General features: G+C 39.8%; 1 protein-coding gene across 1 annotated transcript in view; it reads left to right on the forward strand.

Annotated features, from left to right (window-relative positions):
* Positions 1–16,858, forward strand: part of LOC108636217 (translation initiation factor IF-2-like) — a 229,011-nt gene that overhangs the window by 138,741 nt on the left and 73,412 nt on the right. Inside the window, exon 4 of the mRNA XM_018049328.1 lies at positions 12,331–12,517. Coding sequence (XP_017904817.1) covers positions 12,331–12,517 — 187 coding nt within the window. The remainder of the gene's footprint in view (positions 1–12,330; positions 12,518–16,858) is intronic.

A 16,858-nucleotide genomic window follows, 5' to 3' on the forward strand; every position in this document is an offset into this window, starting at 1 on the left:
TGAAACATGAATGGTTTATGGAATTCATAAATTCTACCTTGAATTTGAGAAAACAGCCCAACTTTTGAATGACAATGTTTATAATTGTTGACTTGTATACACAATAAATCCTTTATTCCTGTCTTTTGGGTTTTAACCCTTGGACTAGGTTCTAAATTGTAGACTGGGCAATATAGCAATACCCCAAAGGTATTTTTCTGAGTTTCTTCTCCTCTCTGCGTTTCTATAGTTAAATCATAAAATAGAAAAGATTAATGTGAATCTAATCAAAGGTACAGTATAAAATCTCTTTAAATTGATACCCATAAAATTCATTTAATTAGCTATAGTGTAATTTGTAGAACATTTCCATTGGTATCTTGGGCCAGTCTCCTCAGTACTTGATCTAATGGAAAGTGCTAGACAGATACTTGATCCTACACAGGCCAGTAACTTAGGCCCACAGCAAGAGATTGCATAATGCATGCAGAAGATTTGCAGATGGATGCTGCACTTTGCAAAATGGGGCTTGGAGAATGTGCCAGGCTCAGACTGGGCCTCAGCTTACGGTTACCCATGCTGTGCATGCATAGGGCAGCCTGCCAAGGGTGTGGGTTGTGGTGAAAGCCAGTCCACATTTCACTACCCATGTGTCAGCCCAGAAGACAGGAAACCTTGTCTCTCTCATCAAGAGAATCCCCTTTCCTCTGAATGGGCTATCCAGAGGTCAGAAGTGGTGCCATTAATAATATACACCCAAAGATATTCCGCCAATTGTGACCTTGTGTTAGTTGCTCAGCCGTGTCTGACTCTGTCCAACACCACGGACAGTAGCCCACTAGGCTTCTCCCCCCATGGGATTTTCCAGGCAAAAATATTGGAGTGGGTTGCCATTTCCTTCTCCAGGAGATCTTCCCCACCCAGGGATCAAAGCCAGGTCTTCTGCATTGTGGACAGACTCTTTACCATCTGAGCCACCAGGGAAGCCCGTAAGTGTGACCTTGGCAGGGTTGAAATACCCATTTCCACTAGAAACACAATGCAAAGTACATGTTATGAAAATGACAGTTAAGTCCTTTTTTGCATTTAAAATATGCACAGCACCTGTCAAGCACATAACAAGCACTGAATAAAATTTTGGCTGGCGGAGGGGGACAGGAAGGCAGGCAGGCAGGAGGAAGAGGCAACAAGGTGGTAGGCAGAATTTCTACAATGGTCTCCAAATATGTCTTGCCTTAATCCATAATCCTCAGAAACTATGGATTTGATTAGATATCACGTCAATGATTATGTTATGTTTTATGGTACAACTGACCCAGGAAAGGGAGATTATCCAGGTGGGCCTAAAAGCAGAGAACTTTCTCCAAATGGTGGCAGAAGAGGAGATTGGAAAAATTCAAAGCTTGAGAAGGACTCTTTGCCCCATTTCTGGCTCTGAAATGGAGAGGCCACCTGTGGAGGAATGTAGGGTGATCTCGAGAAAATGAAAGCAGCTCCCTGCTGACAGCCAGCAAAGAAGTGGTGATCTCAGTCCTCTAACCACAGGAACTAGATTCTGCCCACAACTTGAATAAGCTGGGAAGTACATTATTTCCCAGAGGTTCCACAATACAACCCTGCCAGGTCAATGCCTTAATTTCAGCCTTGGGAGACCTTGAGCAGGGAGCCCAACCAGCCTACCTGGTCTGTGAACCTTGACAACTGTGGGATAATAAGTGGGTGCTGTTAGAAGCTGTTAAAATTGTGGTGATATGTGCCACAGCAATAGAATACTGATACAGGTATCCGGAGAACTGGCTTGACTTCCAGAAAAGATACCTGTTCTAATTGTTAGGGTGCATTGAAAAAACAAACAAACAAAAAAGGCACTTCTGTATTTGCTTGGGGAGAAATCTTCTGGGAGAATTTTAATCAATAATTTGAAGTACTGAAGACTAACATTTTGATTTCCCTAATAACTTACAAAAATGATTTGCTATAAAGAATCAGTGTCAACCTTTCTGAGGGGGGATAGCTTGTGCCAACAACATAAGCAAAAAGAGGCTACTTCTAGAAATAATTTTTTGAAATAAGTTTCAGAGGTGAAATCTTCACTCTAGATCTCTGTGGAGAGAATCAATCTTTTCACATTTATATATTACTTCCACTGGTCAAATATGTTAAAATGCATATTGTGTCCCAGCATCACACTTGGGAAATTCTTGCATCTCAATCCAGTAAACAGCTGATACTTTGGTTTGCACTTTTTTTTTTTTTTCATGACTGCCCATCTTCCTAATGAATTAGTTCACTGGACACTTATCTGTTCCTCCAGAGGGTTGGGTCTTGCTTCATATTAGCCCAAATCACACATAGTACTTTCTGTGCTTTAATGATTGGTTCAGAGTCCTTCATGGTACTAAAGCCAGGGGCCAATCAGGCTAGCCTCTGTGGATAAAGAGATTGATTTACCCACATCCATACATCAAATTCTCCATGTTCCAGCCACTGCTTTATTGAAGCTCTAGTCTCTTCTTTTTGTTTATTTATAAATAAATAAGCTGGCTTTTTAGAATTTCACTAAGCAATTACCTTCTTCTGAGGTTGGGAAAGGATAAGAAAAAGAGAAAATATATTATTTTTTGCTATTTTTTAGGAGGTGGATAATTTAGGAGAGCTAATTTGGGAATTATGTATAAATATCATGCACAAATATTATTCCTGTATCTCTTCTCCAGATAACTCAAACTGGCTAGGCTACCCTTTCACTTGCTAAGTGAAGTCTCTTCAAATTATGTATATTGCAGAAAGCAAAAGCTTGGGGTTCAGCATCTCTCTGTACAATGTGATTTGGTCACAAGTGAGGTGACTAGCTAATTTGGCAAATTGCTGTTTGAGCTTATTTTCAGTTGAACTTCTGCTGAGGGAAGAAAGAACAAGCAGGCGAGCAGAGAACATACTATATGCATCGCTGAAACTTATTGCTTATCTTTATTGCATTTGAGTAAATGCTCTTCTTTTTTGCTGTTGCCAAGTAAGTCATCATATTTTAGTTCTGCACTGAATCCCTCGGCAGGAGACGAGATTTGAATAGATCCAAGAGTGCAGGGAATAAAAAGAATGCACATTTTGGCTCAAATGCTTCTTTCTCCACATTTCTCTCCCATTGCTTAGATGGATCACTTGCAGAATTTATGTTAATCTATATGAAACATTGTATAGAAACAACAGTGAGTTTTATGTTAAGGTCATTATCTAACTGAAAACAAATTTTTTTATTGTTCTGATAAAAATAATGCATTCTTATTATAAAAAGAAAGTATAAAAATATGTAAAGAAAAGACTGAAATTTACCTGGAGTTCCATCTCTCAGAAGCTCGTTAACATTTAAATGACCATCTTTTAACATCTTTGTTTATATACACCTACTACATGCATGAGTGTTAAGTTGCTTCAGTCATGTCTGACTCTCTGCTACCCCAAGGACTATAGCCTGCCAGGCTCCTCTGTCCATGGGATTCTCCAAGCAAGAATACTGGAGTAGGCTGCCATCACTCCTCCAGGGTATCCTCCCTACCCAGGGATCAAACTCGCATCTCTTATGTCTACCTGCAATGGTAGGCAGGTTCCTTACCACTAGTGCCACCTGATTTAGTCACTAAGTCGTGTCTGACTCTTGTGACCCCATGGACTGTAGCTAGCCAGGCTCCTCTGCCCATGGGATTCTCTGGGCAAGAATACTGGAGTGGCTTGCCATTAACCTGGGAAGCCCATAAATACCTACTACATGGTATTATTTTTAAATGGTCATATAATATGACTTTTTAAAAATTTCATGAGCAACTTTCTTTTTAATACATTCTTTACCTTTGTGGTATCCTTTATCACTTAATTAGGAAAGAATCCACCTGCAATGCAGGAGTCTACCTGCAATGCAGGAGACCTGAGTTCCATTCCTGGGTCGGGAAGATCCCCTGCAGAAGGAAATGGCAACCCCCTCCAGTATTCTTGCCTAGAGAATCCCATGGATAGAAGAGCCTGGTGGGCCACAGATGGGGTCGCAAGAGTTGGACACGATGGAGCAACTAAACCGCCACGACTTGTTCTTTGTTTTTCTTTCCTACTTCCATCCGCATCTTTCTCCTAATCAATCGTATGTGAGTACATTACATAATGTGTTTGCTATTTTACCCCTGAATGAATTTATATTCCTTGTACTTTTCTGCTTGTTGTTTTTCCCACCTAGCCACATGTTGTTGAAATCTTTTAAAGGCAACTGGGATAAAAATAACACATTTCTTTTTAGTGGTTATGTAATAAACCCCAATATAAATATATTTAATTATTCTCCTATTTATGAGTACTCAGATTGTTTCCAGTTTTATTGCTATCATAGGCAACGGTGCAATATACATCTTCATATGTTTGATGCTTTTATTTTTATAGATAGTGTCTCAAAGTCGAATTGTTGATCCAGAAGAGTAAATGGGTAAATATACTCAGACATATATTTGATGAGACTAGATAGTGCCAAAGTGCATTCCAAGCCTAAACAGTTTATATGTCTACAGCAACATATATGAATGTCCTCGCCCTACAACTCAACAGGCAACTGAACATAAACCAATCATTTTTATAATCTGATGAATGAGCAGTGGTAGCTCATTGTTAGTTTCTTTTCCATGTGCCTGGTAACTATGTACGTTGACAAAATATATTTTTTTCCTGTACTTGCCAGCCGTTTCAGTATAAAATGCCTACTCATTTCCTTTTCCTGCTTTTCTCTAGTCTGCCTTTATTTCATATAACCATTAAAAAACACAGTGATGGCCATCTGAAGAGCCCAAAGGATGTTGTGATCCTTGTGTTTGTCCTTCCGGATGTTACCCTGTTTTCTCATCTTTCCTTACATATGGCACAGTTGGCCAACTGCTGTCTCTTTAATAACCATGTTTACTTTTCTCCTGAGAGTCTTGAAAACCCTCCTACTGGGATAGCTTGTTTGGGTGAAAATGATTTACATGTTCCATGGCTTTGGAGAACATTGCTAGGTATCAGTTGTTATGAATAGATTGCGTCTTTGTGGGAAGAAAAGTATTATTTGTGATTTTTAAAAACATTTTATTCCTTATTTATCTAGTTATTTATTTACAGTACGACATTAAAAAAAAAATTGTTTTCCCTAAAGTCCTAGAATAAGCTATAAATAGTTCCTTGAAACATTTCCCAGCCTTGGTGGTCCTTGTTGCTGCTATTTGCAACTATGCTGTGAAGAGGACATTGCATGACCTAGTTCCTTTCATTTATTCCAGGTCATTGGTAACCAGATGAATTCTGGTTGTGTAGAAGGTCTAGTATTTACGTAGACATGGGTTATGCTTCAGGACTCAAGCTTTGTTTGAAAGCATTAAGATTCTCAGCAAAGTAGGTGAAGGCTTGAGGGTTGGTAGACAGCAGAAATCTGTGTATATTTAGCTCTGTTTGTTCGGGCAAAATTCAGAGTGCAGACCTGGCTATCTTGGTGCCTAGCAACGGGTGGCCAGCTTTTACCTATCCTTGGGATCTATTTGCCTTTTCATTTATCTATCAGATGCCTCTTTCTCAGCACTTCATCCAAGACGGGCCCTGTATCCAGTTCCTTACTGACAGAACTGACAAAGTGGCTGATAAATCTTCCGTCTAAATGGCACATTCCAAACAATATAGCCAGAACAAGTACGTCAGAGCTGGAAATATTATCTGCCCTCTCATTCTCAGTGCACTCTTATAAAAGGTGGTACACACATATGCTGACAGCGGGGCAAGTTGTCAGAAACTTGGAGCTCTGCACGAGAAATAAAATAAGACTCTGGGTTTTCTCGGAGGTGCTCAGGTCTGCCTCTGAGTCAGGGAATAGTCTGCACTCCAGGCGACTTGCAGCATGTGGCCCCCAAATTGTGGCGGCCCTCTCCTAATTTTCTCATAAATCGTGCTTTTCTTGAAGCAATTCTTTCCCTTGAAGGGATCATTTAATTACCATCCTCTGGACTAACCAACCGAGCTGCAAAACCCTGAAAGCAGCTGAGAGAGCCCTCCTTCCACCATGGTCGTGCAGCCTCAGCGGGTTTCCCTGCCTATGGAAGCAATTTCTGTCAGCCACTTCCTGCCAAAAGTGCCGAACTGAATGGAGGATGTTTCAGATGCCACTTCATTATCCAGAAGAACAGAAAACTTTCAAGGGAACATTTTCAGAAGCCGAAAGTTGTCATGAGTCTCTTCTATAAAACAGAGCAAAAGATCACACAGGCCCTCTGGGGTTAATCATATCCTTTCTTTGGGAGGGGAATTTTTTTTTTTCCTTCCCTAGAGTGGTATGATGTTCCTATAGAGAAAGCCACACCATGACTTGCTATGTATAAGCAACCAAGAATTGTCCTGGTTATAACTTCACTCTTGCTGGGCCCCTCCCAAGCCAAGGCATAATACAATTGTTAATGGCACTGAAATGAAGTCCCTCTGCTTAGTATTATACTTATGCACATTAGCACCCTACTGCAAGCATCTGAGGGGCTTCCCTTGTAGCTCAATTGGTAAAGAATCTGCCTACAATGCAGGAGACCTGGGTTTGATTCCTGGGTCAGGAAGATCCCCTGGAGAAGGAAATGGCAACCCACTCCAGTATTTTTGCCTGGAGAATGCCATGTGTAGAGGAGCCTAGCAGGCTATAGTTTATGGGGTGGCAAGAGTCAGACGTGACTTAGCATCTGAGCAACATCTCACTGCTGTTAAATACAGATTTGAAAAAGAAAGCATTCATAAATGAAACAGGGTGATGTGTTTCTCCATACTTTTGTCCTTACATAATGTTGATACAAAACTGTATTGTCTACTAAGGAGAGGTAGAGTCTAAGCCTCATCTCCATTAAAAAGTTGCACCACTCACTTGTAGGTTTAAGCATGGTGAAAGGTTGCTATTACAGTTTGTAATAAGATGAGTCATGGCACCAAACTTAGTCATGAAATAGTATAGCTAGAAGAGGCTTGTAGAAGAGGTCCAACTTTTTTGTCTGTCTCTATGTTAAGTTAATGAAGACATCTAAGGCTACATTTTCCAAAGCATATTATAAAACACAAGCCAAGCTATACACCCTGCCAAAAGAAAAAAAAAAAAAGGATATGAAGAAAGATTCTGGAAAATGAGAGATTCACAATAAATATTATACTATTAAAAGTTAAAAGCTTTATTATGACCTTCAGTAAAAATATGATTTAACTTGGTTTAAACAAGAGTTTCTCAAATCACAGAAACTTTTCCATGTAATCTCTCCATGTTAACACTCCATGAAATCACTGTTACCCAGAAACACACTTTGGGTAATATTGATCAAATGATTACAACAGTTGGAAGATCTCCAGAGAAATTTTTAAACTGTCCTTCAGAGAGCTCTGTCATTCTTTCAGAAATATTCAGCATTCTTCTCGATTTCAAGAGAAAACTGCCTTTTGATAAGTGGGTTTCTATTTAAAATTGGGGATCGCTGGGTTCTGTTGTTGAGGGGGAGTAAAGATTGTTACTCAACTCCTCATTGCTTTTAGAATGAAGAACATTTGAGCTTGCCTCCCGGAAAAAAGCACTAGGGGAAGACACTTTTATCTCAGTCTTTACAGCTTTTCTTCTTGGTGCAACTGGGGCAAAATCACCACTCTTGTGTCACCTGGTCTCTTGGTTCTCTCTTTCCCTTGAACTGTATGTGAGGAGAGGAGGGCAACAGAGGATGAGATGGTGGGATGGCATCACCAGTTCAATGGACCTGAGTCTGAGCAAACTTCGAGAGATAATGAAGGACAGGGAAGCCTGGTGTGCTGCAGTCCAGGGGGTTACAAAGAGTCAGACACAACTTAGTGACTGAACAACAGCATTATGTGAAGTAGACTTGCTTTGTAGTCCCAACTCAATCCTTGACTGTGTCTTGAGCTTAGATTTGTTGGAGTTCAGTCATGGAAATCGAGTGATCAACAAAGTGTTAGAACACAGTCCTTGGGTCTCAGGCCCAAGTTACATCCTCTAATATGAAACAGCATAACAGTTCAGGGTAGTAAAGCTCATTCTCTCCTTGAATTCTCACCTTATTGCTGTGTCTGCTCTCAATTTGGTTATGGAAATTTGAAAACCGGAAGTGAAGAAGAGCTTAATTCATTGGCACCCTCCATTCCCAACACCTATTATCCTTATAACACCGTTTCATCCATTGAAAATGATTATGAGGTCACCCTGCAGCAATTTCTTCTTCAGCTCAAATAATTCCAAGTTCTTTTTCCTTTTGTTCCCTGTAGGTCCATTTGCCAACACTAATTATTTTTGTTGCTCTTCTCTGGTTCATTTCCAGCTTTCCCAATCACTTAAAAAATATAAAACCCCAAATGGGACAAAGCCTTCTGTGGGCCTGGCTTGGTCTGAGCTTCTAGATGGTTTGCTGGCCATCACAGCATTTTATGCTCATTGGTATACGCCAGTGCACCCCCGTGTTAGATTAGCTTCCATAACAATCGACTGGCACTGATGATCCCACTCTGTGTCTTGCTCTAATTTGCGCTGCTGACTTGTGAGCGTATTTGGCAGCCATGATGGTATGAGGGTGGCATCACCTGAGCTTTTCTCACAAAGTACCTTATACATTTTTTTCTCATGATATACTATTTCTAGTGGATTCTAGTGGGTTTGTTTATAACTGCAGCTCAAACGTATCAATTTTGTTTTGCCTTTCCCTGTGGTTTAGGCTAGGAAAATTTTTCATTTGTTTTAAAACCCCCAGAATATTTAGTCAAATTGACAAATGGCCATTATAATCTCATATTTCTTATTCACCTCCTACATATTGTATTATTTTGCTAATAGGTGCTTAATGTTAAGATCTTTGTGTGTATAACATAGGACAGACTTACTTTATAGCTTTGTTGTTTGCAGATTGCTTTCACAACACATATTCTCCTTTATTCATTCATGAGACACATATTTATTGATAGCGTGTCAGGCTTTTTGCTGGGCACTAATGAGATAAAGGTGAATACAGCATTAGAACTGACCTCAAGACCATCAGGGGCTTCCCAGGTGGCATTAGTGGTAAAGAACCTGCCTGTCAATGCAGGAGACTTAAGAGATGCCGATTCGATCCCTGGGTCTGTAAGAACCCCTGGAGGAGGGCATGTCAACCCTCCAGCATTCTTGCCTGGAGAATTCCATGGACAGAGGAACCTAGTAGGCTACAGTCCATTGGGTTGCAAAGAGTCGGACATGACTGTAGTGACTTAGCACGTGTGCATCCAAGACTTTCACAGTCTGTGGGGTGATGGGAACAATGGCAGCACAGGAAGAGGAGGCAGCGCTGTTTACATAGAATGAGAGGAAGGCTTGCAGGGATGGGAGCAGGTGAGCGGAGTTCACAGAAGAGTGAACTAATAGGCTTCTATGAGGGACTAAGGAAAAAGAAACTAAAAACAAAAAAAAAAGAAATGGATTTTAAGACCTCAAATGCTGAACTTTGACTCGGCATACAAGCTTACTAGCTGAGGTTTGTATTATCATCCAGTTTTACAGATGGAAAATCTGGGGACCAGAGAGACACATGAGGCAGATGTTACAAGAAAGTCCTAGTCTCTTGAATCCTAGACCAATTCATTGTCTCCATGAAATGTCTATCATTAAAAAAAAAAAGTAACAAGGACCTCAGTCCTGTTATGTGGCAGCTTGGATGGGAGGGGAGTCTGCAGGAGACTGGATACGTGTGTAATCTATGGCTGAATCACTTTGCTGTCCACCTGAAACTGTCACCACATTGTTAATCAGATATACTACAACATAATATAAAAAGCTTAAAAAATGTTTAAAGAGTGAATTGAAGAATACAGAATATGTTTATAATTTTAGTGTACAAAATTTTTTTCTAGTCTATTTCTTATTCTAGAAATTGAAATGTGCTTATTATATGCAATTTGCAAAATAGAAATAAATGAAAGAATTAAAATAGGTAAATTAGGTAATAGCATTTTGAAATATTTCTGTCATTTGTGTACATATTTTATAAAATTGGAAATAATATCTATGTACTATAATATATCCTATTCTTTTCCTTGAAAAAAATATTTTGTGAATATTTTTCTCTTGCAAATAAATAGGCTTCCTTACTATAATTTTAAACCATTTTTAGGGGATAACTTTTATTCTATTATTTTTAATGGCTGTAGAATGTTCCATTGTATGAATCTAATGACATTAATTTGTACATCTCACCATTATTGGACATTTAAGCAGTTTCTAACAATTTGTATTATAATAGCACTGCTGTGAACAACTTGCTCACATTTCTGATATTTTTTAGAATAAAAAATCACTAGGTCAAAAAGCATAGTGCTTTTAAGGTTCGTGACACTTTTTGGCAAATTGTCCCAAATTTGCCATCCAACTAGCAGTGAGAAAAATGCTAGCTTCACCGCCATTGCCAACACTGTGCATGAGATAAACAACTTCTTTTTGCCAGCAAATAGCTTTTGTATTTGAATCTTTGCTAGCTTTGGAGGACATGTGTCTTTGTAGTAACAGGTTTAAGAATAGTAGTTAGGGTGCAAAGAGAATTTAGGGAGAAATGGGGGAGATCGGGGGGTGGGGCCAATGTATGTATGTTCCAACCATTCAGTGACAGGGCCCTTCTATTTCCAGCCACCCTGGCCCAGTATGAGAGATGGCCATCTGGCATAGTCATACAGAACCATGCAAAGTCTGTGTGATTCACACCTGCCTTGTGACAAGTAAGGTGTCAGAGCAAAAGCTCTCTCCAGTCCTGAGAAGAAGGCAACAGGAAGTTCTCCTTCTAGGGAATGCTGCACTGACAGAGACTGGACACTCAAACAGTGCCCTGTTAGCATCTACCGGCTGGCCACCCACTCAGTCCTCCTGGACAGTCGCCCCCTCCCTTCAAAGTCAGTTTCCTGTGACCATCAATCAGACTTCCCCACCTCCCTCACTATCCACGCGTCATACCTTCTCAGTCCTCACCTCCTAACCCATCCCTGTCCCTAAGCAAGCACTTTAGTCTTCTCTGGATAGATTTTACGACAGAACTTTATCAAATCTTTTTGAAGAGTTTTAAAATTATGAAGCACTTGAAACATACAGAAAAGCACTGAGGTTAATATACTCAAATATTCTTCTATACCCAGATATAACAAATAGTGTTTGTAAGAAAGAAGGGAAGTTAAAAATAGGTTGAACTTCATTCAAAAGTAAAGGCAATTTTGTATTTCATTGGCAATCTGCGAAGAAACTAGCTTTTCTGAGAGTTCGATGGTCTGCCATTATGAAAGCAGAGAAATTTTGATAAATTTAAATAGACAGATACAAAATGAACCTTTGTCCTGGGTTCCTGTGAAGGAAGACCTCTTTGTAAAACAGCTGATTTCATGATTTCAATGGTCTTTTTATTGAATTAGGTTGAATAAGTTACCGATGTGATCAACTGAGCCTGATTGAACCATTAAGATGGGGGGAAGAAAAAGAGATTCAGCGAAAAGTAATTGATCTAATAGCTATATGTAAACACAGAGGCAATTTCAGGGTCAGGATACTGAGAAAATCAAGGTAAACATATGTTTTATAAACCTTGTTCAGACATGCCTGGGAACAATAATGGATACTCTTGATTTTAAAACAGAAATGATTCTGATTATTTTCAACTAACTGTTTATAATGCTTGATGGCAGACAGTGTGCTTTCATAATTCTCGTTTTGACAGTTTTTGTGGTTTTAATTTCATTTTTTCACTTCTGAATGGTTGCAGACTGCCAGTCCCTTCAGAGCACGTACCATCCCCCCTTTTTTCCTCCTTTACTTCCCAAATCACAAGAAATCTCAGCTTGATCAGGAATGCCGTGTTCTCAGAGTGTCCTGTGAACAGGAGAGGAGAGGTTATCTTAACATTCCTTGACTTTCATTGCTGTTGACAGAATTTTTGCTCACAAAATTTCAATCTCTGATAACCTCAAGTGAAAGACTAGACGAGCTCAGACTGAGTAGTTCTTATTTGAATAATGAGTGTAATCATAAAATGAAACAGGTTGAAAGTCATAATATAAGGAACCTCACCTTGGGTGAAAATGAAAATGGCTCCACAGATGGACACACACAAACACATTGTCATCCACTGACATTAACAGGCATTCATGTGCATTAATCAAATCATAGCATCTTAGGAGTGAAATGGGAGTTAGACATTATCCAATTCAATTCCCTTCTCATTTTTTAGATAAGAACACCAAGGCCAAAAAAAAAGTGACCTTCTTGGATTCTAGCCAAAGGTTCCTAAATGTCAATCTACTTTTTAAAAAATCTCTTCCAAATAGTTGCATGTGGTCATCCTTTTAGTTCATGTCGTGCACTGTCTTAATCTTGGGCGGTCGGCACCAAGCAGCCCCATGTCACATAAACCAGCAAGGCTCAGTGGAACAGATGTCTCTCTGAAAGCTCCTCTGACCTGGGGACCTCCCGCCCATCCAGACCACCACCAAGACAATTTAGTCTGGACAGCAGGTGAGTCTGATGATGTAAAAAAAAAAAAGAGAGAGACCACTTAAAAGCCAATTGCTTTCAGAAGGGCTTTTTAAATATTGGAGTCCACTATAAAATTGGTGATTACTGTATGTCATTGTAAGAGACCAGTTTTTATGTGAAAGATCTATTTTGTTGATTAAATGAAATTCTTTTTAGTGCCATTGGGTCACACATAACATATGTCCAGTCAATTATTTTAGGAGTAGTTGAAGATTTCTCTTTTCACAGTAATAGTTTTTTTGGCAATCAATGGAGCTTTGAAGAACCATTTTTCTTTATAATGACCTAGATTTTTTTTATAAGAATTTTTCCCCCAAGATGAATAGAGTTAGATCATGGGGAAGTGTGAGTAAACATGCTTTATTATAATTTTTCCAGAAAGATAGATGATTTTGCATTCCAAAATGATAACATAAAACAATAGTTTTTAGTAACTTGGAATGACTAAAAACTGATGCGGGTTTGACTTGACAGATGTCAAATAAAAATATTGATACTAAAGAAATAGCCATTCTTTTTCCAGGAAATCTCATCTCTTTCCATCTTACTTAGATCAATAAGACAAGTTTATGCTGTGTGGTGGTCAATAATCTAGCCAGGTAGAAGACTCAATATTAGGTATTTGGGATTTAGTTTTAGGTCTCATTCTGATACACTGATTTTCTGTGGAACAGACCTTTAATTTTTAATGTCTTCACAAATAAACAGTTTTAAGCTACCAGTGGTGTTTATGAAAAAAAATACATTTACTCAGAAAAGACTAGCTTTTTATATATAGTTCTTTGCTTCCAGTTGGTACTCAAATTAAAATAAATCATCCAGAGCATCTGCCGACCAATGTAAATGGCATGTATGGACTAAATAAATGATATTTTCATCTGAATGGTTTGAAAGACTTGTACTGAAGGGTTCAACAAGCAACCCCTCATTGGCATAAACAATATTTACTATGCAAATACTTTTATGCAAAATTTGGTCAAATATCTCTGCCAGTCCTGTCTGAGCATCATGACCCAGTCTGTTCAAGACCCAGGGGACCTTGCTGATCCTACCTTTTTCCTTTCCCTCCCATTCTCCAAGGGAACTGCTTGAAGTTGGAGCCAATCTTTATGCCTGGTCCCTAACGACTGTGGCACTAGAGGACAGACTCTAAAGGTGAAAGAGTGCCTGGAGCCTGCACTCACTGTCTAGGCAGACAATGGTAGAATAGTGACAGTCAGCAAATTTGAGCACAAAGGGCCAATCCCTATGTCACCCAACACACTGAAGAAGGAAGCAAGCCAGGCCTTGTTTCATACCCTCATCACATTCCACATACAGATGGGAGGCACATGTTTTGTATTTCTTGGAATTAAACCTAGACGGGAGCCACATCCATTTTTGATCCTTGATAGACTCAGAGGTATCAGATGGCTATTTTATCTACACACGGATCCAGTGGGCCAGCAATTCCTGAGATAAATCTATTCCCATGTGACGAGACAGTACCATGGGGAATCCAAGCTGGGAAATCTGCTAGCACAAACTAGCCACAGGAGACTATTCCAGGCAGCTGCTTCTGCCTCTCATGCAAATTTCTGCTCAGCAAGTACACTCACATTGTGTGCATGCGTGCTCAGTCATGTCTGAATCTTTGCAACACTTTGGACTGTAGCACACCAGGCTCCTCTGTCCATGGGATTCTCCAGGCAAGAATACTGGAGGGTTGCCATTTCCTTCTCCAAGGGGAGGGATCTTCCCAACCCAGGGATCAAACCCGTGTCTCCTACATCTCCTGCATTGGCAGGCAGATTCTTTACCCCTGAGCCACCTGGGAAACAGCAAGTACAGTCACTTAGCATATATTCAGATTCACATAGATAGAGATGTATATTTTACAGCTCATTAAACCCTATGGCATCCCTTTTGGGAAAGAAGAGAAAAGTCTGGGGTTTCCCCTCATACACACACATCTGCCATAGTCTTAATGAGATTTCCTTTAAGTAACACAACTTAAAGTTGATTCTAAGAATTCTAAACCAAACCAAATTGTAAATGTTGACATCTTGATATACATCATTGAGATCCTTTCTACAAGTTCCTGATGTGGAACGTTCTAAACATAATGTGAACAATACCATCTCTACGCTAATACCAATAGCATACTGAAAAGCTTGGAAGTAGAATTCTTGCTACTGCTACTGCTAAGTCGCCTCAGTTGTGTCCGACTCTGTGCGACCCCAGAGATGGCAGCCCACAGGCTCCCCTGTCCCTGGGATTCTCCAGGCAAGAACACTGGAGTGGGTTGCCATTTCCTTCTCCAAGTAGAATTCTTAGAACAACACAAATATCACTAATCATGGAAAGGAAGGAGAATCAAGAATGTCCACTTTTCCTGTGATTTTCCAGATACAAACAGTGGTTATGCATGACCTTTTCACCACAACCATTCTGATAAAGACCTCCTTGGGAGCTGCAATGGGGGACCTGGCCCATGGCTGAGCCTTCGGCATTCCAACTGTTGAAAGCTTTAACCCTTATCCTAACGCCCCCTAACCCTCCACCACCACTGCAGCCAATGCTGCAAGAGTAATCTAGCAAGAGAAGTGTCAGTGTCCATGCCTCCAGAAACCTGGCCCTGCCTGAAATCAACACTGCAAGAAAATTCCATTAATGGATGTCAAATCTGAACCAAGTCTCCAGGCAACTGGTGACAAGGGATCTAAGCACTGCATCCCAGAAAAGCCAAGGCAACCAGAGTAGGTAGGTGACACAGGTTATGCTCTTAATGTGTCAGTCTGCACAATGTCTACCTTTTGGGTAGTGGGCACCAAACAGATATCCGGTCCCACAGACCAGCAGGGCTTAGTAGAACAGACACCTCACTGAAAGCCCCTCAGACCTGGGAACCTCCTGCCCATCTGGACAAGCTGCACTGGACCAAGGCAGTTTGGTCTGGACAGAACACAAATGCCTGATCAGTGCCTAGCCAAGGTACTACCCAGGGTCTTCCCTAGACTTCACAGGATCCCTGTTATCCTAGGAAAGTGGCAGCATGTCCCAGCAGTACTATTAGCAACAGCTCCTTATTCTAAGCATGTCCTGGACGGCAGCCTACACCCTGATCTATTGCTCTGCTCTTTGTCTATCTGGCTCCATTTTCTAGCTTTGATATCTATGATCCTTATCATTTGGCAGTTTTCCCTTTGGCAATTCTTGTCCTTAACTTCCTTCTCATTATAGAAAAATGAAAGAAAGAAACAAAAAGCAAAAATAAGGATCTCACCTTCTCTTTCAGAGATAATCACTGAAAGAATTTTAGTGGTATATACTTAACAGATGTTTTCCAGGTCTATTATACACACACACACACACACTCATATACCATTAAGAGATCATGCATAAAATGTGTATATTATACTGACTGGCATACACTTAATGCTCAGTAAACATGAGGCACTGTTATAGTTCTGAAGTGTAACTTGCTTACATCATTCAGCAACATACAGCAAATATGCTCCACATTGATAAATCTTTTTCTATTTGTGATTTTTAATGAATACAAAGGAAGCACCACAATTTACTCCTCTATTGTTAAGCATGAGTTATTTACACAGTTTTGTTACTAGAAACCCAGCTACAGTAAACATTATTCCAAGCGGTCAGATGGTAAATAATCTGCCTGCAATGCAGGAGTCCCTGGGTTGGGAAGATCCCCTGGAGAAAGAAATGGCAACCCACTCCAGCATTCTTGCCTGGAGAATCCCATGGACAGAGGAGCCTGGTGGGCTACAGTCCATGGGGTCACACACAGTTGGACACGACTGATCAACTAACACAAACATGGTTTTTTATGGATACAAAGGATGCACCATAGTTTAATCCTCTATAGTTAGACACAGGTTATTTACACTATTTTGCTTTTAGAGACCCAGCTACAATAAACATTATTCTAGCAAAACTTTTATGTCCCAAGATAAATTCCTAATATTAGAATACTGGATCAAAGAGTTTGCATAGTTAAGACCTTTGATGTAAAGATATAAAGTCATAAACTTACCTACAAAAGACAAGCATATGCCAGTTTACACACCCTCAGCCACACAACAGAATATTATTGTATTTGTTTATTCTTGTATTCAACAAATAGATTTCATGAACTATGATAAATTCTACAGATACTTTTCAGACCCAGCATACAAGGACCTTGCTCTCCTGGTTATATGAAGTTAAAAAGAGGGGAGAATAAATATTAAATAAGTATTATAATAACAATTACAATGCTTAAAAAGGACCATGACTGTAAAAACAAGGTGTTATTCAATGTGTATTGGTTATGTA

Source organism: Capra hircus, chromosome 1 (assembly GCF_001704415.2).
Source record: "Capra hircus breed San Clemente chromosome 1, ASM170441v1, whole genome shotgun sequence".
In the NCBI taxonomy this organism is placed as follows: Eukaryota; Metazoa; Chordata; class Mammalia; order Artiodactyla; family Bovidae; genus Capra; species Capra hircus.